The 24385-nt window shown below is 41.6% G+C and overlaps 1 protein-coding gene across 3 annotated transcripts in view; it reads left to right on the top strand.

Moving 5' to 3' along the window:
• Positions 1-24385, top strand: part of BMPR2 (bone morphogenetic protein receptor type 2) — a 91847-nt gene that overhangs the window by 40226 nt on the left and 27236 nt on the right. For all 3 annotated transcript variants that reach the window (XM_071747953.1, XM_071747952.1, XM_071747954.1), the window contains exons 2-3: positions 7490-7663; positions 8496-8675. In XM_071747953.1, the coding sequence (XP_071604054.1) occupies positions 7490-7663; positions 8496-8675 (354 nt within the window). The remainder of the gene's footprint in view (positions 1-7489; positions 7664-8495; positions 8676-24385) is intronic.

Below are 24385 nucleotides of genomic sequence, written 5' to 3'. Positions count from 1 at the left end.
TGTGTGGTGGAGTTGTGTTTGGGTCACTCAGTGCTAACAGGGCACTGGTACTCAGAGTGGAGCTGAAACCCCAACATACCCACATATGCTGAGGAATGCACAACAGGAAAAGGTTGGCGTCTCAGTTGCTGCTGGCAGTGTTTATCAGCAGACAGCACTCTGCTGGAGAGGGAAGAAAGGAAAAAAAGGTTTTAAAACCACTTACTTGCCTAAAGGTTAGTTGGAGGAGAAGGAAAAAAATGAAGTCTTTCTATGTACATGAAAACAAAGACTCCTGAATTTTCTAGTCTCCTGCTGTTTTAATGGGAAAGGGTCTTGTAATGAACATAAAGGATTTAGTCCTCTGCATGTGCAGTCCCTGAATCACTTTCGGGGGCTATCAGTGCCTTTTTGGCACTGGTTCTTAACCAGAGCCTGGCTCTAATTGTCAGCATTTGAGGCTGTGATATTACATAGCAAAAGCAGACAAAATCAAAATAACTTTAATCCCTGAAAAGTAAGAACATGCAGTGCTGTGAGCAGATTATTCCAGATTTTAACACTGAGTATAAACTGTAAGGGTCTTATTATCAAAATAAATTTTGCAGGATCTCTTGAGGTACATAGTAAGTCCTGTAACATTTGGGAGGAGCTTTAATGGTTGTGCTGCTCCTTTCTTCTCCTTTTGTTAGTAGGAGAGGGAAGCTTCTGACCAACTGTAACTGTGTGACATGGACAGTTCTCTGCAGTACAGCTCTTTCCTCCTGCTCTAAGGCAGTATTAAGGATGGCCTGTCTCTGAAGAAGGACTTCTTTCAATGGATGGCTGCTTGTCATGTATTTGCATATAAGTATAGGCACATTTGAAATATTTGTTGTTAGAGCCTCTAAGATGAAAAAAGCAGTGGAGTGCTGGCTAAGTGATGATTTCTTGAAGATTCTGTTTCTCTGTACATCAGACCACAATTCAGCTCTGGGTGGGTGAAAGGATGTACGTAAAGGAGCCTCCTGATGTGCACTGCTTTCATCACCTTCCTTTTAAAAGTTGGTGTGATGAGGACATGTGCTATCTCATAACCCTGCCTCCAGGGTGATGATGTTTCCCCATATTGTGTAAACAGAAGAACTCCTCATAGAGCTGACGGGGCCGAAAGAAAACAGGTTTTGTATCCATGGCCCTTCTGATGAAAATCTCACTAATTCAAAAAACAGGTTACAGAAAAAAAGCCTTTATCTTTTCAGAGAATCTATTGCAGCCTAATGAGGATCCCAGCTGAGTGTGTGGTGTCCCATATTTAAAGAAACCCCATTGCAAGTATTTGCTCAGGAACCTTTTTCTGTTTTTTTCTTTTTTTTCCCCATCTTCACCTGTGTGGGCATGGAGGCAGCAGGACATGGTTTCCAGCATGGTACCTGTGTGTGGTCTGTGATGCCAGCCAGTCTGTTCTTGTCTGCTGACTCTTATCTCAGGTGCCTCTGTTCATGTGCTGCCTGGCATTAATCACGAAGCTGCAAATGCTGTTATTTATTTATTTCATCTTGATAGTTTGAACAAGGAGCAGAAACATTCTCTGTAGCATTTCAGTAACTGAGGTTTTTTTCCCTTCCTTTCCTCCTGCCTTTGCACTGGGTGCAGATTCCCTGTTCTGCACTGAATAGATGTGAGGACAGGAAGCCCCAATTCAGTATTAATGGAACCCACTTCCTAGGCTATTAATGAGAGCATGACTCATGTTCTAAGGATTTGCTCTTGGATTCCTGTAACTTTTGCTATTTCTGTTGTGACTGTTTTCAGTAATTATGTTTTCCTAGAACACAAAATGGTCACCAAAGGATTAGTATATTAAAATCAATGGCAATGTATTCATCCGTTAAAGCTCACCCCAGTATGGGTGAATTGCATATTCACAGCATGCAAGATTTCTGACAGACAGTAGATACACTTGTCATTTTCTCTTCATCTTTGCTGTCCAAAAACATCTTTACTGGGGAACAAAGGCAAATATTCAAAGAGTAGGCATATTCAGGATGGTTTTGTAGAGAACCTCTGCAAACATCCATCACACAAACATATGAGCCACTTCTCTGTTCCTGAGCAGTTAGAAACACCAGTGTGGTTGCAGAGAGAAAGCATTGAGAACATCAATATTTTATTTTTTTTTTCTCCAATGACCTGTTTTGCCAGTTTGGTTTGGAAGATTACAGAAGTGATAGACACTGAGATAGCCATAGTATCAAATTCTGAGCCATATGCCAGAAGGAAATTCCTGAAGCCCTGGCAGTCTTGGTGGGGGCATGGGGGTGAGCTCTGTGCCCCAGAGCACTCTGGCAGTAAGAGTGAGCCACAGGATGGACTGGGAAACTACAGGCAATGCCCGGTTCCTTTGTTATTTCAGGAAAGTAACTTAATGTAGTCCAGTTCTTCCCGTTTCCCAGTTCTTCTGGGATATGACAATCAGGTTTCACAATCTGCCTGTGAATGTGCCCTTGGTGATCAGACACCCCAGTGATGGCAGCCAAGCAAGAATGCTTAGCAACATGTTTCTGGGGTTACTTCTTGAAGCTCTTACACTCACTTGTAATGCTGATCACATTTTCAGCATATTCTTGAAACTGGACAGTAAAGGTTACTTTTATATAAGTATAGATGTAAAATGGGCTGGAGAGCAGCAAAACTCATTTTGGTTACTTCACAGAATCAGCCAGGTTGGAAAGGACCTGTGAGACCATCAAGTCCAACCCTTGATCCACTCCCCCTGTGGTTCCCAGCCCATGGCACTGAGTGCCACATTGAGTCTGTGCTTAAAAACCTCCAGGGACAGAGAATCCACCCCCTCCCTGGGCAGCCCATTCCACTTTTCTGGTTTATAATAGTGAAGTGAAGAGCTTGTCCCACTCGCAATGGTTTTTTTCCTTGGTAGAACTTCTGGGAGTGGTCCCTTCCTTCCTTTCTTGTCTTTGTTGGAGCTCTCTGCTGGATGACAGAACAGTTTGAGTTAATTTTTTGTTAGTGAATTATCTTGACGTAGTTTGTTTGGTAAGCAAATTGAAGAGGAATGGAGAATGGGCATTTCATTATAAACCCTTCATGATGTTCAGGTTTTAATTGTCCTTTTCAATGTCAACCTGTTTGTCACTAGGGTAGCAAATTTTTCAGTGGAAATGTAAATATTCAGTTGTCATTTGTTTGTTTCAAAATCTTTCTCATAGTCTCTCCCTAATGAAGTTTGTGTGGTGCACAAATAGAACTTACTATGAAATTTACCTTATAAGGACTGTAAAAGAACCAAAAGTTCTTCTCTTCCTTCCTATATATATATATATTGTGAAAAAAAGAATAAGTTGATGTTTTCCAGTTTTGGAGAGGCAGCCTTATGGGTGACTTTCTCCTTTTTGTAATAATTTTGTAATAATTTGTCATAATTTCTGTATTTCTGTTATCCACACTGTTACCACCTACTGATTTAATCAGATAACTGCATTAAGTACAGTGAACTCTTAAGAGCCAGGCACCTACCCCAAACGCAAACACAAAAGAAGTTCCTCATTTGATTAAATAGATTTCTAATCTTTGGGGGAAGGCTTTAGATTTAAGTTAAATGTGTACATCTCTCCTTTTAGAGAAACCCCAATTCAAATTAATCTTAATTATTTTCCTGCAGATAGTTTTACTGCAGATATCTTGAAAAGGCCTGAAAAAGATATGGTAGAAGGTGATTTCTGTTGGTGAGAGCAGAGGTCTGGGAGATGACTTCAGCCCTGCAGCAGACATCCTGTGAACCCTGTGCTGCCCCTTATTCTGCTGCTGGGTCTCTTCTGTTCGTGGGGGGGACATTTCATGTCTGGGCAAATAAACTGTATAGCTTCATCTGTAAATGGCTTCTTTATTTTACCAACCTGAGGGTGCACTGCTGGCTCTGTGGACGCTGTAAGGAAAGGAGTGCTGCTCAGTGATGGGTCCTCAGTGTATGGTGAGCAGATCTGTCTGCAGGAGCTTTGCCTGGCAGTGTGCTGACTCAGGTAGCAAAGGGTCTGGATCACTTCAAGAGCCCCAGTATTCATAGGATACATATGTTGTTTGTTTAAATTGCTCTTTGTGTTTCATAAAGGTCTGAACATAGAGGTATCTCCTTGTGTTTGGATCTACTTGAACTGAAGACAAAAGAACCCAGTAGTTCTAGTCTTACCCTGCCAGTGCCCATGCCTCAGAGACACAAAAATAGCAGGTACTCTAGCTGAGGAGTTTTGTTTTTCTGTCTGATTGCTGCATGTTAAGTACCTTGAGACCTGTGTCCCACAAAAGTCACAGAACAGTGATCTGCACTGCCTGGAAGGGGAACCCTTCTGCCAGATGGGCAGAACAGGAGTGTGCTGAAATCCTGCAGGGACATTGCAGTGGCTCCTCACTTCTGTTGTTCTGCAAGACATGTTTCTGGACATCTGAGTGCCCTACCCAATTTTCTTCGGCTTTACAGCTTCAACAATGAACCTACAGAGGCCATAGAGAAAAAATGAAGTAGTTTCTGAGATGTGTCCCCTGTTCACCAGATGTTGTGTGCCATCAGGGAAGGGGCAGGGGTCAGCTGAGTGCTGCTTGTGCTGGGCCTGAGCCATGATGGAGGTAGGAATGTGCAGCAATCAGCATGAGAACTCCAGTTGTTGGGTGAGCAAGCTTTATTTTTTGTTGGAAAAGTTTCTCACTGAGATCATCCAACAGTAAATTGTGGCAAGTTTATTAGTTTGCTAGGAAACTGGCAGACACTTGGGTTGCCAGCAGTGGGTGTTGCACTTTCTCATGCTTGCCCCTTCCTCCCCTCTGCAATTATTTTTAGAGAGCAATATATTTTATAAAATCAGAAAAGTCTTTGGTAGCAGCAGCTATTTTCTGTAGTGTGTAGCTGGGCAGCTTCTAGCACTATAGTTAACAACTTTTTTTAAAGTATCTTCTGCATGTTCTTGCTCCTCAACCTGGATCCTAAGATTTATAGAAAGGTGCAGAGGCCAGAAAACTAGGCAGCCAAAGTTGCTTGTATCTCTGGGCACAGACATGATACATTGGACTGGATTTCTCAGTAGAAAATAAGCAAACAAATACATGGTATTTTTTCCCTATTAGTTCAGAGGTTAAAAGTTTTTGAGCTAATATGAAAGTGAACTTTACAGGAATTACTTTTTAAAAACAACAGGTTTTTGATAAGGAATCCAAATCTGTGTGGCTGCTTTCTCAGTTCCGTTCTTTTAGACTTATTTTTCACTATAAAGGCAAATGAGGAAAGGGTTTATCTTGCAGCAGTTTGAGTAAAGTAAGCAGCCACCATCTCAGATGACACAAGTCCCACTCAACTATCAAATGCAACTCATTTTAAAGCCTTTGCAGTGTCCTGAGGAGCAGTTACATTCTATTTGACAAAGCTGTGTAATTCTGTCCCGTTCTCTCTTGAAAATTGCATTTCCATGAGAATTCTTCCTCCTTTCAGTGCTCAGAAAGTTGTGTGCTGCAGTTCTGCTCTGTCAGTGTAGCCCTGTCCCTTCCTGCCCTGCAGCCTGGACAGTCCCAGTGCTCAGAAGGCAGGACAGATGCTTCACTCCTGCCATACTCAGCTGTTCCTCAGCATCAACCCAGGACGTGCCAGTGGCAGCCACTGCTTCAGACACCAGCTGTGACCTTTTTGTCCTCAGCCAGCCAGGCAGCTCTGCTCAGCCTGGGAGAAGAGTCAGATAGGAAACTGAGGCGACCGAGTTCCTGAGGATCAGGGCTCTGCTTTGTAGTATAGAATATATGTATTTACCACTTCAGAGCTCTGGTTCCAGATGGCAGGTGTAGATTGTGTGCTGGCCAGTGTGCAGAGAGGTGGGTGAGGAGCATGGACTGCTGCCCAGGTTCTAGGAGTGTGTGGGGCTGCCAAGGATTGAATTACAGCTGCTCAAGAAGTTCCTGCCTCCTCAGCTGAGAGTTTTGCCACCACTGAGCTGTCATTTAGCTTCACTGATTGTACATGCCTTGCCAGACCACTGAAAAAGAAGCTAAGTTGTGCTGTTTTAATGACTGCTGCCACAGAATAAACTGGGAGGCCCTGACAGGCTGCTTTCTGCATGGTGCACCTATTTGTTGTTGTCTCACCATAAGAGAATTTTGAGTCCTTAATGAATAGCAACAGCCTTAGAAGTGAGACAGTTATCTGTGAGTCTTTTGGTTTGTGAGGAGATATTTTATATGTATAAAGGACCTTTAATCATTTACAATTGCATATGCTGGAATTTTGTTAAGTTCAAAATCTGTTTTCCCAAAAATCTACTCCACCTTGCACCTTTGCACCACCAGTGTTTTCATGGGGCAAGAGAGGGGTGAAATTTGGTTATTGAGATATGTAGTGCATATTCTTACTGTGACTGGGTGTTTGCTGAGCTTTACCACTAAATAATACTTAAGTGTGCTGTAAGTACACACTTAGCCTTTCATGCTTTTTGTAACATCATTTGTGGGACAAATGAAAGTATTCTGAATATCATATTCACTACACATATAAGAGTTATTTAACTTGGACTGGATGCCTTTCTCGAGTGAATTGTTTGAAGGGGTTTCCTCTTCCTAAAGAGAAAATGACAGAGGTAGCTTGGCATGGTTGAGTCTTTTTGTTGAGGTGATATGAACAAGCAAGCAGTGATCATAGGGGTAAAACATAGCAGTTTCTTGAGCTCTTAAATCTTTGAAGCAAATGAGTTGAATGTACTTGTACAGAATATTATGCTTTTTGTGGGTGGCTTTGTTTTAATAAAGAAAACCCTATTTTATTTTTTTTTTTTGGCTATTTACTTTTGTGCTCTTTTTTAATGTCTTGTCATGTCCCTGCTGGACATTACACAGGGAGACTTCACATGCAGTGTTGCTCCTGTTTATGGGCAGTGTTTCCCAGAACTGCTGGTCAGTGTGATGGGTTTTACTCAGCTGTTAGTACTTCTGTGGGTGGTCACCAGGAAAGTTGTGTAGAAGAGCCCACACTGATGGGTTGCTGAGCAGAAAGCAGTAAATGTCAGTGCAACAGTTGGATAATGCAGGGAAAAAAGAGGAAGGGCAATGGGATGAGAGTGAAAAAACCCCTCTGAACTAAGTGGGCACTGGGTTGGGTGGCAGTCTGAAAGATATCATCTTGGTTTAGGATCTGGAAACAAGTAATGCAGAAACCAGCTAACAGTTGTGTAACTTGTGCTTGAGGATAGATGATGCAGATGCTGCACACTATGCAATGAAATTTTTATTCTCCACCTGTGAACATTTGCACATTCATTTTAAGACATCTGCTGAGGTTGTTTTTGTCTTCTTTATGAAAATAACTTTGGGATAGACATAAATTTAATTTCTGACTGTTGGAGTACAGTTGAAAGAACACATGTGTAGTTCAAGAGAATTTTGAATGTACCTTTCCAGAAGACCTTCATAGTCCTTTTTATGAAAGTGACTATTTTATGCATAAAATGGCTGACAAAAAATGTTTTCCCCTCTTTGTCCAAAGCTGCGCAGAGCGAGGAGCGGCTGTGTGCTTTTAAGGACCCGTATCAGCAGGACCATGGAGTCAGCGAGAGCAGGATCTCCCAGGAGAATGGCACCATTTTGTGCATGAAAGGCAGTACCTGCTATGGGCTTTGGGAGAAAACACGAGAAGGAGACATACATCTTGTGAAGCAAGGTTTGTAACATCTCACTCTGCTGTCCTGCTTTTCCTTTCACTCCTCTGTGCTCTAGCCAGCTCCTACAAAGGAGCAGAGCTGCAGAGCTGGCCATTCTGCTTGGCACTTATGTGTAGCATGATTTATTTGACATTTATGCATACAAGTGCATAATTGTAAACTTGCCATTTAACAGTTTTAAATACTGAAAGTTTGTTTGAAACAAATGACTTCTAAAAGAGGCCGAAGAGCTTAATGTGTAGTTAAAGGAAAAAGCACTCAAAATGCTTGTCACTTAGGATGTCAGAGGAAGATGCCTTTCTTGAGTATATCTCAGTAAATGCATTGATGCAGTGAGATATTTAAAAATAAGTGTCTCAGTAAGTAAAAATGTCTGTCTGTATTGACTGGATGTTTGGCCTATAGATGCAGCCTTGTGGCCCAGTTCTAAGGAGGGGACTGGGTCACCATTTCATCTGGACTCTGGGCCAGAGGGTGCTAATATTGTCTGTGCTATCAAAAAGTGAGGAATGGCTTAAATCTGCTCTGAAGGCTCAAGAATTCAGACACTGTCATACTGAGGTTGACAGCTGGACACCTCTGATGTTGGCCTTCATTCCTGGCCATATTTCCTCTCCTCAACTATGGTGACGTGTTGAAGAAATTCTCCAGATTTTTATTTCAAAGGTGATATTGAAGTCAGGCAAGCAAATTATGCTTGCTGTTTTCACCCCACTCTGTGACATTTAACTGTGTAATGTATGGATTTCTACAGGTGTGTTTATTGTCTGTGAGCAGAATTAATTTTATGCCACTTTTAAAAAGAATGCTTTCATTCTTTTCTTCCTACAGGCTGCTGGTCTCATATAGGAGACCCACAGGAGTGTCACTTTGAGGAGTGCATTGTCACAACCACCCCTTCCTTGATTCAGAACGGGACGTACCGCTTCTGCTGCTGTAGCACAGACCTGTGCAATGTCAACTTCACTGAGAATTTCCCACCTCCTGACCCCACGGATACAACACCTTACAGTAAGTCACACATTGCCATCTCTGTCACCTCATGGTTGGAACCGTTTAGAGAAAGACCCTTCTTTCATGGTGCTGTGAAATGCAGAACTTGTGACTTTTCTATTTACATGCAGCAGGAATAGCAAGTGGAACAGAGCTTTTCCACAGGCAGCTTTCCATGTTTGTATATTCCGTGGTGCTCTGCACCAGGGAGTTCAATGCTTGCAAGGGAATTGTTTGTATAGGCAACTCCTGAATGCAGATTGTTTTCCAAAATAGTCTGATGCTTTGGTATTTGAATGCCCAATATCTGAAGTCTCTGGAGAGATTCAGAAGGGATCAGAGCTGTGTTAAAAAGAGGCCAGGAGGTTCATTAACATTATGGCACATGAGAAAAGTCTGGGCTCTCTGTTCAGCCCTGGTTCCCAGAGGGCTTTGGGTGGTAGAACCGGTCTGATATCAGGCTGTTGAAATTCTCTCCAACAGTCTTAGAGTGCTTTGAAATCTGACTTCCTTCTTTTGCCTATCTCTGGTAGAGATTACCTTTGGCATAACATTCAAAGAGTACTAGTTTGAGCAATGTAGTTTTCTTCCAGATTAGATTATCTGTTAAATTACTTATTATACAATCAGCATACTCTCTGGATCCAGACCACGGGATCAGGCTCCTTAACCTCCCATTTCAGAAGCCAGATCATAACTAGCCAGCACACTGTTGTGCTGTGTTCCAAGAGTGAAGAACCTGTAAAGAAGATGAGTAAGTGGTCTAATACAAATCTTTGGGTAGCCTTTCTAAATAAGAGTTGTGAATAAGAGAAATTGAACTGAGGCAGATGCATAAATGGAGGTAAAGCTTCCTGTGTGTCAAGAGTTCTTTATCAATGAAAAGCATTTTCTGAAATGAAGAGCTCTCTAATTGGCTAGCACAGCTATAGAATGCAAAAAGAATAGTTTATGTCTAGGAATAATAGTATTATTTGAATTAACTTAAACTCTAAGATACTGAAAGTGATGATGCTTTCAAAAGTTGCTCCTGGATGGAACCTTTGTTACCAACTTAGGCCAAAATATGAGGGCTTGGCACACTGAAAAAAGAACCAACCTTTTACTGGGAAAGTGTATACAGTATAAATGGACAGAGAGTAGGTAAGGCATGGTGCCTTTTGGCTGATAATACTCCTTGTAGAACCAGTGAACAGTCACCATTTGGCAGTGCTGTGCAATGCAGAACAGACTCTGTTTGGGTCTGGAAATAGCCATCTGATTGGCCTCCCCAGTGTGGCTGGAATCAGTGCTGTACACGGGATCTGCACAGGAGGGAAAGAAACTTAGAGATAATTCCTTGTCCCTTTCTGTCCCCTCCCAAAATAGGAAGATGTGGTTCCTACAAAATTACTTGTGCTTGTGCTTCTCAAGAGGTAGAAATTACTAGCTAAGTTAATTCGATTATTGGGTGGTAAGTTATTCAAATAATATTTAAGTGGAATTTTTAATATTGAAAGATCTAGATTGACTTGCAAAATGAGGCTAGGAGAAAAAATAAATTGTAGCACAGTCCTTAATTCAGCCAGCTGCAATTTAGTGCTGCTGCATGTGCTACTGTTGGCTCAGACTGTTTTGTGTTCCTGTCTCACCTTCCCTTTTCAGAATATGCAGATTTGGCTTTAGGTGTAAGCAAAGCAGGTTGCAGCCCAGCACAGCGCTGTCTGCTGGAGGAGGTGCAGAGGTGGGGATTGCCCATCCCAGCACCAAGGGTGCTTGATCTGTAAAGCTCTGCTCCTGCACCATGCATCAGAGGTGAGGCTGCTCAGAACTGAAGGGTCTGTGGAAACAGCAGAATGCTGTTAAGCTCCTGAGCTAATTCCTTCAAGAAAAATAACAGAGGCAAAAAAACTTACTTTATTCGATTTTTGTCTTAAATTTTCTGTAGGACATTTAGCAGTGGTGTATTTAAAAATGTAGCTAGACTACAAATTGTTCAAAAAGACTAAAGGAAGTTAATGAAGATCTTAAATGTTAGATATAACACATTATTGTAATAAAATAAAGCAATTTTCTTAAGTATTACACATAATTGTCATGTAATTGTTGTCTTCTAGGATATAAAAACATATATCAAAACTCTCTATGTAGAATGGATTTTTTAAATTATTTTTATATTTTTTACTTCATATTTGTTCTGGACATAAACATCAGAAATCCATCCTATCTCACAACAAGACTTTTTTTAATAATGAAAAATTAGATTAGGGACAAACAGGTTCTTGAAACCCTGCATTTAAGCCTCACTGCCTCTTAATGTGCAGCTGCTAATGTAAAGCAATCATACATCTGAGCAGTCATAATATTCCTCTCTTCTATCTTAAAGATAATCAAGGCAGATTTGCATAGTTGTTGGCTGCTGGACCCTCCAGGTAGAATTTTGCAAATGATGTAGGATGGGGTGTGGTCCAGAGCCCACAGTCTGGAGATGTTAGAAATGCAGAAGTTCAGGTAGCTGTTCCCTGATGCCAGGAGCAGCAGAGGTTGGAGAATGGCATTTTTTCAGATTTGAAGATTTCCCTGTGGGATGTGGAGATACTGAAATGCAGCAGTTCAAGAACAACCTTTCATCCTCAACCTAAGCTTGCACTTTTGGGGAAAAAATATTCTTTCTCATGCTTTTCTATATGACTTGTGGATAGGCTCATTATTCTTCTCTCTTGTATTTGCATAAAAAAAATTTACAAAACAAAAAATCCATCTTAAGTGGAGCCAGTATGTGTATATACATACCCCTTGGCCCAACCTAAAAAGGGCTTCCTGGGTAAGTGTTCAGTGTATTGGCTTTGTCAAATATTTGTTTTGAGACTTGCTAAATATATGCCTCTCATGTCTACAAAAATGCTTCCCAAATTCTGAGACTCTTCTAAAGACAAATTCGTAAGTGCTACAGTCATTCATAATGGCAGTTTAAATAGAACTTAAGTAGCTAAAGAGGTGAATTATCTCCTTCACTGGTCATGGATACATTGTTGTAATGAAACCTTCACATTAAAATAACATCAAGATCAAACCAACAAAGCCTTTTTTAATTTTTTTTTTTTCCTCAAGGCTGCATTTCTGGCACTGCAAATAGATTAATCTTACAGCAACTGAGAGTGAGGAGTATGGTTTTTTTGTGACAGATGATGTATTTGCATGATACATGGAAAAAATCCCTCGAAGCAAGAGTTGAGGGTTACTAGTACATTTTATTGTTGAAATAATATAAGGTTTTCTCCTCGTAGCAACAAATGTTGGCTGAAATTCCTAAAGGACTTTTTTTTCTTTTTCTGGTTATTTGGTTACAGGATATGAGCTAACTGCAGAGGGGGTGGTGACACAGGGTGCACAGTGCTACAAATACTTGGTGAAAACATTCTGGAAATGTGTGCTAATGAAAGCTACTGATTGCGTTGTTAAGGGAAAGGTGAAAGGATTGTGCATTGTTACAGAGCAGAAAAAGAAGTGAAAGTTGTTGCAGAGAGCCAACAAGTATTTAAGCAATTAGTGTAGAAGGTTGTGTGTAAATCAAAGTGAAAGCTTTAGTTTTTGTAGAATCAGTGGAAGGTTTTGCAAGTCACCCCAGATAACTGGTGACACTTGTTGGGTAACTTCAGTCTGGTGATGTTGTTAGGAGGGGATATGTCAAAAGCAGAATCTCCTGAAGACTGCTTGTAGCAGCAGTTAATGTTGTAACTTCTAAGACATTGTAGTCTCCTGAGATAAAACGTGCATCTTTGCTGAATTTAAAAGGGAAGCTTTGATGTGCAATTGGAGTCTGAATATGAAATGCTAGCTGTGAAGGCAAAGCCTGTTTAGACAGAAAACTCTACATGTAAATTTTTTCTCTTAGAGAAATGTTTGATCAGAGAGGTAAAATTGGAGTGTTTTACTTGCACTGTGATGGAAATGTTTTGGAAATGTGTGTGCAACTGTTTTAAAATTTCTCCTATCCACCAAACCCACAAAATGTTATAAAAACTCTTAAAAAAATAAGAACATGTTTATTTTTTAAAAAAGGAGAAACATTTCAGATGTTATTTAGAAACAAAACCCCCCAAAAAAACCTTGGTTTTTTTGTTTGTGTTTTTGTTTGTTTTAATTTGTTTGTTTGTTTTAAGGAGTACATACTGCTTTGTCAGACTGCTGTCTGGAGCACACTTGATGCTGCAGAGGGTGAGGTCAGAGCTGTGCCAGCAGCAGTTTGTAATGTGTCACCACCTCCACCTCCCAGAACAACCTTAAAAGTTCTAAAAATGTGTTTGAATGTAAATAAGAGCTTTATGGGAGGTCCAAGGTGGGATTTGGTCTTTATCTTGACATTACAACCTCGTGTTTGTGAAGTGCTAGAGCTCTGTTTCAGCTTTGTTCCAGGGGGCTAAAAGTATTTTATTTTGGGAGTCCCTAGAGATCTCAATTCTTCAAGTAGGTGTGGACATAACTTTTAGATTATACATTTGATATAAGTGTCTGATCTACATCTTTATAATCCTTGAAGTGTCCTGAATATTTCTGGTACTACACAGCAAATGCTTTCACGTAAGATCTAGACTGAAGAAAGGAAACATCCATTTTTTGGAAAAAAAATCGGTGTTTCTTGCCACCTTCAGTAGTTCTGAAAATGTACATTTTAAGCCAACTGGTATCTGAAAATAGAGGAATCAGAATTCTGGTATCATATGCAGTTCTTACATCATATGCAGTTCTTGAGGCACTAATTTGCATCTCCGCTACAAGTTGGTTTCTCATAGTATGTTTTATGCACTTTAAAGAATTTAAAGATTTGCAAATATCTTTGGGTAATGCAAACACAGCACAAATGTTTTTTCCATTTACTGGGAATGCTGAATATTGTCTGCCTTCCATACTGTTGTTTGTTAAGTCCAGTGTCCTAATTAGCAGGAATCTGTTGTGGCAGGGCAGGACAGGGCTTTGTTGTGAATGCCTTACAGAAGGCAAAAGTAGATAAGGCTCCTAAGAACTGGACTCTTTCAGAATGCATTAGTGGAAAATTGGGCTGTAAATAACGAAGGTAGTAGATAAGGAATGGTTTTGTCTCATCTCAAGGCAAAATGGAGACCAGACAATGGTGTTATTTATGTCTGTATTCAGGTGCTGCCATATGCAGTGTGATGCATGTGTACAATATGAATGTTGTTGTAAAAAGTCCTACACTGCTGTTTAACAACCCAGGTAATGTGAGAAATAGGTAGGAACTCTCTGACAGGCAGATTGACATATAGGTGCAGTTTTTTGGGACATTCCAGATAGACATAATAGCCTGTCTATTCCAGACAGACAACCTTTCTGTTGTAAAAGTGGTAACAGGCTCCTAATAACTATTCCAGTCACCTCAAAAACTGTAAGACCTGGTGCTGTAAATCTAAGCACTTCAGTGTGAGTTAAGACCACAGCACCACGGAAGCATTTCTCTTTTGAAGGCTTGCCAGTGTGCTTAGGTAACTCCTCTCAACCAAGTATACTGGCAGAATTGGCCAAGATTCTGTACACTGTAGTCATGACTTAGCAAAAATAAAGCACAGCTTTGCAGTCCTACCAGAGCTGTATCCATAGCTCAGCACGCTGGCACTTGGCCTCCTCAGAGGGGACTGGAAGTCTGGACAGAGGATTACAAAGATCCTGGCTCTCCAGAGATGGTCATCAATCCTTGCTAGGTTTTGAACCTTTTTTTGGTAACTTTTTTTTTCTTTTTCTGTATCTGGAAAACACTGAGATCCTGAAAGCCCAGGCCATGACTTCCCATTCATTCTGGCTCCCTACTCAGCATCCTGCATGCAGTGCATCTTCAGAGAGCAGACTGTCTGGAGGTGACACACTAATGGGATCTCAGTCTGGCACAACCTTTGGAGCCATAGGTAACAAAGCTTTAGGTTTTTGGCAGTGTGCTGAGCTGTTTTTTAGAGCACTGGGGTTACTTTCAGCCAAACTGTTAAAGCAGAGCATCAGGTCAGGGTGCTGCTGGGTGTGTTATTCCTGATCAGACACCAACTGCAAACATTTCCAAAGCTGTCGCTTTCCAGACCAAATAACTCCCATTGTTCCTGTCCAAACAGGAGATGATAACAGTATGTTCACTAAAATCTTGATGTTGATTCCTGTGAATAGAACTGTGCTATTGAAAGGCCTTCAAGCAAACAGAGATTCAAGTTGATAGGGGAAGTCTGTTTATATTTGTGTTTGTTGCTGTTGTTATTAGGGCAGATTAGGGTGAGGGGAATTCCTGAAAATGTTACAAGGAGGCATAAATGAAATACAAAGAGTAGAGTTCCCCAAGCCATAGTTACCTCTGTGTACCCCTACTGAGGCTTTCTTTGTGTCTTTTCATTTAGCTTGAGGTTTTTGTGCTGTTACTCAGCTCCAGTCACAATCCTCTTTTTGTTCTCTTTCCATGACAGGCTTGGGAGTGCTCTTCCCTATGTATTGAAATAGATGGTGGTGATATGTAGCATTCTTTGTTATTATTTTCCCTGTTTTGTATATAATAAATAAAATGAACAGTCCTGTGTTGCTATGGTCACTAATACCTAAGAACTGGAGTTGGAAAACTGAGTGTTGTGTTTGTTTTGTGTAGAACTGAATTTGTGATAGGAAATCAGACTTCTTTTTTCCTAGCTCAGTATCAGAATAGGTATGGATCTTTCTGAATACTGAATGTCATCAGTTTTATGCAGATAGGCCAGACATTTCTTTCTCAAAAGTGTGTTTTGATTATCAATATTTTATTCTGTGGTACTAAGATATTTATTCTGCAACTAATTTGAAAGAAATTAATTTATTTATTTGTCTTAAGGTAATACTCTCAAAAGTTAGATTTTATTTATGTTGATTTGTGTAGAATACTTCCATACAAAATTGATTAATGGAAGAACATTTGCTATGCACTTTTGTCTAAAGGGAGAAGTGAGAAATTCAGTCTGTAAGGGCAAGGAAAGATGCTGGAAGTGTGAAGGCTTTCTATTGCCTTAGCTTTTCTTTCTAGCTTTGGAGTTGAAAAAGATTCAATGTTTTCTGAGAGGTCTGAGGAAGGACTTATTTTTGTAAAATATCCACTACCCAGTTGTAGAGACTGAATAGGATTTTATGTCCAGTCCTCTTAAATCCCTTTGGAGGTTCCAGTGAGGTGGATTCAGAGTTTCAGCACTACAGTTTTATGCATTCATTTTAGCCTACAAAATTCTGCATATATGTTTCTTGGCACTAGGCCAATTGTTTCCTAAAATTTTCTCAAGGATTTGTGAGTAATGTTAGACAGCTTTTGGCTTCAGCCCAGATTTTTGCCTTCCTTTACGCTGGTGGCATTAGACTTATTTAGAAACTACTTGCAGGTCTGTAAATATTTTCTTAGACTAGCAAAAAATTTCTTGTTGCAGACCTTTGTATTGACTTTGAAAGTAAGCTTAAAGTATCCTTGTATCACTCAACTTTGTAGCACTGGGACTGGAAATACAGGTGTTAGAGCTGTAGCAGTGACAGTGATTATTTATTTTTTTTCCTATCTCAAATAAAAATATTTCTATTTACCTTAGTGATGGTTTAGAGCCCTGAGGTCAGCCTGTTCACAAATTGGATACATGTATCTGAAGGGATGCACATCTGATGGATGCTCTAGGCAGCTGGATGGATGGAGCCAATAAGATGGTTTAAACCCCAACACATTATTAGAAATGTACATCACAAGTACAGTGTGTAATATATGTCCCTTTTATAATTTAAAAAACAAAGCACAACAGCAAAACTACACACATACACACACACAAAGAAAAAACCAAACCACCAAACAGAAGAAACAAAACCTAAAACCATCCAAAAAAAAATCACAAAAAACAATCCAGGAAAAAAACTATCATCAAGAGTGGAGAAAATAGCCACATTCAAACCAACAAGAATTCCTGAAAGAAAGGCAGACATCTGAGGTGCAGCAAATACAAATTGTCTGTATTCTAACTGCTGCTCTGTTTCCTCCATTTGTGTCTCTGAGGATAGAGTTGTAGTGAGGGAGGCAAAATGGATGGTGCTGACTGAGCCCCAGGGATCTGCACTTAGCAGTGTTCTGCCTGGGGATGCAGGGCCAGACACTGCAGTGCTGTGGGAAAGCAGAGAAAACCTGCTGGGAGCTGAGTGTGACATGAAGTGGAGGAAAGCATCAGGAGTCAGTGTGATAGATGAACAGACAGGAAATATTTAAACTGGATTATGAAGAAGTTTCCTAATGGCCCTGCAGAGTAACTGGATCTCTCCCTTCCTCAGGCAGTGGGGAAGCACCCAGCAGGTTTGGGGAAGGGAGCACTGCACACACCTCTGCTGGATGCTCCCCACTGCACAGCCATCCACTGCACCTTTGCAGCAAGCACAAAATGCCTGTGGGTTAAATAAACACAGACTCTAAACCAAAAGCTTTACACCCCTCCCAAGAGCTGTGCCAGGAGAGCTCCTGCAAACAGTGCTTGTGCAGGCACCCTCGTGGTGGGGGTGCTGAGGAAGGGGTGGGCTGACCCTGCCCAGCTTTGGAGGGCCCAGCAGAACAGTGAGTGTGTGGTGGCAGTGGGAGACAGTGCAGCAGGGGAGGGGTTTAAATTAATTTGAGAATTGAGCTTTATAGCCCAGTTATGCTAACATTTTTCCTGTTTTTACCAAGATCAGTTAACTGGTATTTTTAAAAAATTACTTCAATTAAAACAGAAAACATCAAGCTCTGTTGTGGGGAGACAGTCATCATAATAGTCTAGGGTGATAGATAACTGTTTTGAAGATAGCTGTAATTAAGTTTTGCTAGTGGGGAAAAATCATAAATCGTGAATCCTTAATTCCACCGAATGTTCCAGAATAGACTCGAGTGCATTAATGTTCCAAAGGTACCAGTCTGAATGGCTTTTCCCAGTTCTGCTGAACCTGACCCTACTCTTGGGCAGTGTGTGCTGCTGGAATCTGCATCAGGGGGTGAGCACAGCTCTGCACTCAGGCAGCTCTGGCTGTGTTTGCTGTGGGCAGAAATTTCCTATAGCATGGGGGAGTGCAGTGCTAAATATTTAATTAGCTGAGCTCATGGGCCACCTCAGTGTTCTCCAAAGACTTGTTCATTTAATGCTTATGTGCTAATGTAGGAGTGAGTTGGGAGGGGAGCATAAACTGCTCAATATGGAGATTTTTTCCTAGCAGTCAGGGTAAGGATTGAAATGATCAGTTTCAGTGGTGTATGGTTTCTCTCAGGTTCAGTGCCACAGTGGTGCCAGAAGCAGGTCCTGAACCTTTTCCCTGCATTTATGTGTTTGTAATCATGGTAATGGGTTCTGCCAGCAGCAGGGTCTTATTCCCAGCAGTGCTGTTGGCACCATGCTGCCCCTGTGATGGGAAGGCAGGCTTTCCCATTCATCCTAGATTATTATAAAATTAAACAGTTACCAGGTAGGTGCTCTTAGCTGTGGTTCTTTTTTTTTTTTCTTTCCTTCCTGGAGAAGCAAGTATGTACTTGCCCATGGCTTTTGAAGTTTGAGTATTGGCCTAACAGCTGTAATGTAGCTATATTTGAGTTGTTTGGTAGAAATGGGCTCCAGTACTTGACAGCTTGCTACCTCACTGGGGGCACCGGGCTCTTGGCAGACCTTTCCTGGATGCAAGATCTTACAGCAAGTGGAAGTTTAGGAAGAAAAATAGAATGTGTGTTTTCTGAGCATCACAGAAACTGCTGGACACTTGGATTTCCTTTTTGAAATGATAGATGGAGAAACACAACTCCTGTCTAAAACAGCAACGGGGTGGTACCTGTCCAGAGGTTTAACTGATGTGATTACCTGTGAGTTCTTAGAAGGGATGAGCAAGGAAAACAAAATAAAACCCTCCAAACCATAGTGCTGGCTGGATGTGTAAAGCTGATTGGAGCCTTTCCTTTTGGTTGGCAATTATGAATCTTAATTTTTGTCCTGGTTATGCATTTTCACTTTAATAGAGGTTATAGAATTGCATATCCCTAAATCTGTTTTCTTCTAAGAATAGCATGAGAATAATGGGCAAATAATTTCAGAGGAAGGTCTTTTGGGTGACCAAACAAGTAGGTATTAAAAGTGGGTGAGTTTCACTGTGTCTTTGCTGAGATCTAAAAATGATGATATGGTATCCAGCTGGGAGCCAGAAGAGTAATTTGAAAAACTTGGCTGTGATTGCTTGTATTTTGTGATTGTGTTAAAGCAGGAACATCTGTCAGGAGGGCATCAGCCTCAAGTTTAATTTTGTTTTGTTGTTTGACAAAAAAGGTTTCTATTTGTTTAATAGGACCTGAGGTTTTTGCCATTCATTTAACAGGATTTCATGGTACAATCGAGATCTGAATAAATCAGATTGACAGAAGCCTTCTTTGTGTGCATTTTTTAAAAGGCTGCTTTTCCCATTCTAATTTCTACAGTGTTTGTAGAAAGAAGTGTTCTGTGAAGATACCAGTCTTAGTCTTACAGTTCAATTGTACAGCATCATCCAAACAGCTGAAACCAATACTCAGGGCAGTGACAACTTCAGGGATTGATTTAAGAAAATTTTTCATGACGCTGAAAATGTGTTTAAAGCAGAAAAGTTACAGAAGCTGTATTATTCAGTATGTAAAAGTGTTTCATTCAGGCTGTGCAGTTAATGTTGCAGTCACACAGAGCCCAACATGGTTAGCAAATCCGTTCCATAGGGTTATGAAATGTCTCCCTGTGACCTATTCAGATTTCCGTTGAAATTCTTATTCCTGGTTTGAAACAAGTTTGTAACTGTAGGGCAGACAGAACATGTTCTGCAAGCGGTGTTTCCCATCTAGCCAGGGTGTAAGGTGGATGGATACTTTGATACCAGCCTCAGATCTGGATTGATGTGTGTTTGTGCTGGCGGGGGTGCAGCCTGGGATCTCTTCCTCCCTCCCAGCCCATTCCCTGCTCAGCAGAAGCCCAGCTGTGCAGCACAGCTGGCAGGCACCACGGGGCTGGAGCAGGAGGCAAGGGATGCTCGAGCTGGCACTGGGGTGTGCTGCCAGAAACCAACATCAAACAGCCTCTGTACTTCATCTGGAATCAACTACTTAGATCTCTAGGAGGATTTTGCATAAGTGCAAACTAAGGATTACTATTTATCATTATTGCCTTTTTCATCTTCGTGTTCTTCTGAAATAATCAGAGTAACCTTTGAAGTGAGGGAGGGGAATGTTTTTCCCATTATCTAACTGGCTAACGTCAAGCACAGAGAAGCAAAGCCACCTCCCTGAGGTCAGGCTGCTCTGTATCAGGGCCAGAAACAGAACCTGAGGTTCTCTTTGCTTTGTATTTCAGGTTCTGAATTACTGTTTTTTTTTAGGAAAAAAATTACTCATTTACACATCTCTTACATATGCTCTCATGTGCCCTCACAGAGGATGCAGTTGTTTGGTAGAAGGTCAGCCCAGCTGATGCTTTGGGAACAGAAGCTGTGTGTCAGTGGTGATCTTGCTGGGGTCCTCCTGACATTCCAGCTCTTCCCCTCTCTAGGAGGTTCTCACTGCTTCAGCTTCCCCCCAGCTTCTCTCCCCTCCTGAGTGCTCTGCCAGGCTCCTCAGGTTTCCACAGGCTTTCCTGCCCTTAGTGTTCTTCTGCTTAAGGATGTCCCCAAATAGCTGCATCCCTGACCTGTGCAGTATCTCTGAGAAGGAAGTTCTTCCTGCCCAGAAGCCAGATGAAGCTCCATTTAAACAAGGATACAGGGGTGGAGGAAAACATCTCTTGCTGAGGCCTCCGAGTTGGGCAGGAGAGGTGGGGGATTTTTCGCTGGTCCCAGTTTAAAATATTTTTTAAATCCTAAAAAGAGACTCTGGTAAAAGCTAGAAATTATATGGCTGTGTAGAGAAGATGACTGGGAAAACCAGGTGAGTACGAGGAAGGATTAATGGGAAAATGGGAAATGTGCTTTTGTGTTAGACTTTGTCCCTCTAACACCATGGCAGGAGAAGCTGGAGCAGATGCATACTTTCTGGAGTACTATGGGTGCTGTTTGAGTTGGCATGAGCAAGGCAAACACAGCCTTTAGTAACCATGAATGTTTCTACAGTGTCAGGTTTAACTCACAAATTACAAAACCTTTTACAGAAAAGAATGTATGCTGCACTGAGTTGGACTGAAAGTATAGAGAGAGAGTTCTTGAATTAAGTTGGAAGAGCTAAGTACCAATACTCAAACATTTGCTACACTTGAGGATTACAGTGTTAAGCTGATTTAGGACATTAATTTTGAAATATGAGGGCATAAACCACAAGTGTACCGAAAAATTTTGGCAGGACTCATTCTCACTTTCATTCATCTGTTGGTATTGATCTTGGGTTGTCATTAGAAGAGGTTAGTCACCTAAAATTGTGCTCTAAGTCAGATTTCCTGGCATGTTTAGGAAAACAGTTTTAGAGCAACACCCTGTACAGTCATGTCTGTTAAATTGGTTCCTATTTCATCGCCTGTTGCCAAGGTTGACAGGAAAAAAATATTCCCAGATGTCAGTCAGAGGGGTGCAGCTTTATTGATGGTACATCAGTCCTGCCTGCAGAGGAGTGGGCTCCAGAGCTCTCAGAAACATCAAAAATGCAGGCAGCTGAGACCAGGGCTGGCTTTTCTAAAAGATTTAGGGGGTTTGTTTGCTCAGCCATATAAAAATAGACATCTTAGTGTTTTGATGTCATTTTTGGGAATCTATTTTTAGTGCCTGGGAACATTACGAGCATTAAATACTTGGTTATTGAGCCCATTGGATTTAAAATAACTTAAAATAGCTTTAAGGAGCCTTTCTGAAGTACTCATTTTTTGTGTTGCAGCACATGCACTTTTTTGATCAAGTATTTATTTTCTAGAAGCTGGAAGATTTCCATTATGTCAAAGCTGCTGTTATTTGATTTTATAAGAAGGATGTCCCATTGGTCCAAGATCAAAGTAAGGGACAGTGTAAATGGGTTTTTTTCCACTTTTTTATTAGAAAACTTTTTTCTGACTGTTTCACAAAATAGTCCCCAGTATCTGGTTAAGTGCCTAGACAAGCTTTCCATTAAGCCTGAATGCAAGTTTGAGGTGCACCTAAGTGCAGTTTGCCTTACAGAAGCAAGGTATTCCTTTTATCTCTGTAGTAACCAAGGATTTACCAGTATATAGGGAACTTCAGAAAGATAATATAAATTTGGTTTTGTTTTTAGTTGCTGTTCATTTTACATATGTCATGATCATCAGGGTCTGTTCAGTTGTGTTAGAAATAACACTGAAGATGCCTGAGCTGAACAGAAGAAGGAAGAAGGGGCAGAAAGAGAACTCGTGTTGGGGTTTTATCAGTTTAGGGATTGCTTCTGTACAAATGTGAGAAGCTGCTAATTCAGCTCTCTCTATCTGCTCATCAAAGACAGAGCCATTAGGGATTGCATAACCCACTTCTCTGCCAGAGCAATTACCAGGCAGGCTTAGTTTGTAAGTTTCAGTGCAGCCTTCAGTTCTCAAAACGAAACAAAACAAAAAAAGGAAAAATCCCCCCAGCATCAGGTGCTTGGTGGCAGCTGGTACCCCAGAGGGGGACAGAACTCCAGCAGGGATCCCAGCCCTGGGCCCACCTGGCTGGGGGGCAGCGAGGGGACCCTCCTCTTGGAGACCAAGCCCAGGAAGCTCAAACCCCAACTGCAGTTTCTGACAGCAGATTTTCAGACAGATCTGCCTGCTGAAACTCTGCCATCACGACTGACTGACTTGTAGCTGTGGCAGGGCTCCTCTGTCCTGAGTTCTGGGAGCTGAGTTTTGCAGCCCAAGCTGTGAGATGGTTTGAGGCAGATGGGATCTGTGATGCATCACTGCCAGGTTGTGACATTACAGCCAGTCTCATGAGACTCCAGTGCTTTCTTGCAGCCCGAGTTCCACAGGGCTTTGTGATGATGTGAATAATGAATTAAAATTTTAGCTCTCCTGATATGGAAGAAAACAGGAAAATATAAAGGACACTTTATGAGTCTTTACATGCAAAGTTAATATCAGCCAAATACAATAACACTAAGTGCGAATTGGAAATGTATTGGTGACTCTTTTTCTCTTCAGATGATGGGATGATTGAAACTGTGTGCAATTTTTCTCCTCCATCTAAGATGATAGACTAGAAACCAGGGATTTGCTCTCCACGTCCAGGGACTACATGTCCATCTTCAGTTATGAGAGAAAATTAGGGTTGCTGCTTGGCAGGGTTATTTTGTTAAGAATGTTGCACCATTTCCCACCAAAAAAACCACAGTTCTTGTTGTGCTTTTCATCTGTGTGAGCACCGAGTGCTCAGTCCTCTTCCACAGAAGCTCTCTTGCCATCTTCATTGTGATTCAGGTGCCTCCAAAGATTGTACCTGAAGCAATGTTCCTTACCTGAGCTTTGGTTTAAGGACTGAAGGTGGGCACGTTGACAGGTACCAGAGATACTTACATTTTATACTAATTTATTACAAAATTTGGACATGGATTTTAGTTTAACTGGTAAATTCTCAAGCATTTACAGAAGGATGCAGCCTCTCTTCACGTTCACAGGCTTGTAGACTTACTGACCGAAAACAGAAGCTTAGGTGAGCAGCAGAATTGTTTGGGAAATGCTATTTTTCCCTTTCCCTTTCATCATTCTTAGCTCTGCACAGTTTTAATGGAAAACTGACAACAGTTCTGGCTGTTGTATATTGTAGGGGTCTATAGAATATAACTTACAGGTATTCTGACTTTGTAGTTCCAGCACTCTTGCCTGTGCTGAATGAATTTAAGATTTACTTAAAATAGCTTGAGTCCTTTTGTTTATATTGGAGGCTTGCTTGCTGGTCACGTGCTCCAGCCTGATGAAGACAAAACTCTCTTGGTGCAGGACAGTGGATCAGGAATGAGGTAGTGGTCAGCTGGTTGGAAAGAAATGTCAACTACTGTCCAGAAAAGAGGAGAAAAAAAGACCTGATGAGGTGGTTTGGTTTGGTTGGAATGCACTGCTAGGATGCAGCTGTCCATGTTGTGAAAGATTCCTAGGACACATTTGATGTAAGCTGTGTGCAGACTGCCCAGATGAACAGATTGTGATTGAGATCTGTGGGCCCTTGGAAGAGATTGCTAATTGTATGTTTCTTCAAAGGACTGAGATCTTGCTGCTTTCATGTAAGTTGTGCAAGGCCACTCTGAGAAGAAGTGTGACTTAGGAAACAAGTAGAATGACTTACACTTGAGAAGTCCCTTTTCCAGTCTGCAGACCATGTTTGCAGCCATCTGCAGCCAAAAGCCCCCTTGTCCCCATGTGCTCCAAAAGCCCCCTTGTCCCCATGTGCTCCAAAGCCCCCTTGCCCCCATGTGCTCCAAAAGCCCCCTTGTCCCCATGTGCTCCAAAAGCCCCCTTGTCCCCATGTGCTCCAAAGCCCCCTTGTCCCCATGTGCTCCAAAAGCCCCCTTGTCCCCATGTGCTCCAAAGCCCCCTTGCCCCCATGTGCTCCAAAGCCCCCTTGCCCCCATGTGCTCCAAAAGCCCCCTTGTCCCCATGTGCTCCAAAAGCCCCCTTGTCCCCATGTGCTCCAAAGCCCCCTTGCCCCCATGTGCTCCAAAGCCCCCTTGCCCCCATGTGCTCCAAAAGCCCCCTTGTCCCCATGTGCTCCAAAAGCCCTCTTGTCCCCATGTGCTCCAGAAGCCCCCTTGCCCCCATGTGCTCCAAAGCCCCCTTGTCCCCATG

This window comes from Heliangelus exortis, chromosome 6 (genome assembly GCF_036169615.1).
Source record: "Heliangelus exortis chromosome 6, bHelExo1.hap1, whole genome shotgun sequence".
NCBI lineage: Eukaryota > Metazoa > Chordata > Aves > Apodiformes > Trochilidae > Heliangelus > Heliangelus exortis.
The sequence above is the reverse complement of the archived record's forward strand: the minus strand, read 5'-3'. Positions and strand labels throughout refer to the sequence as shown.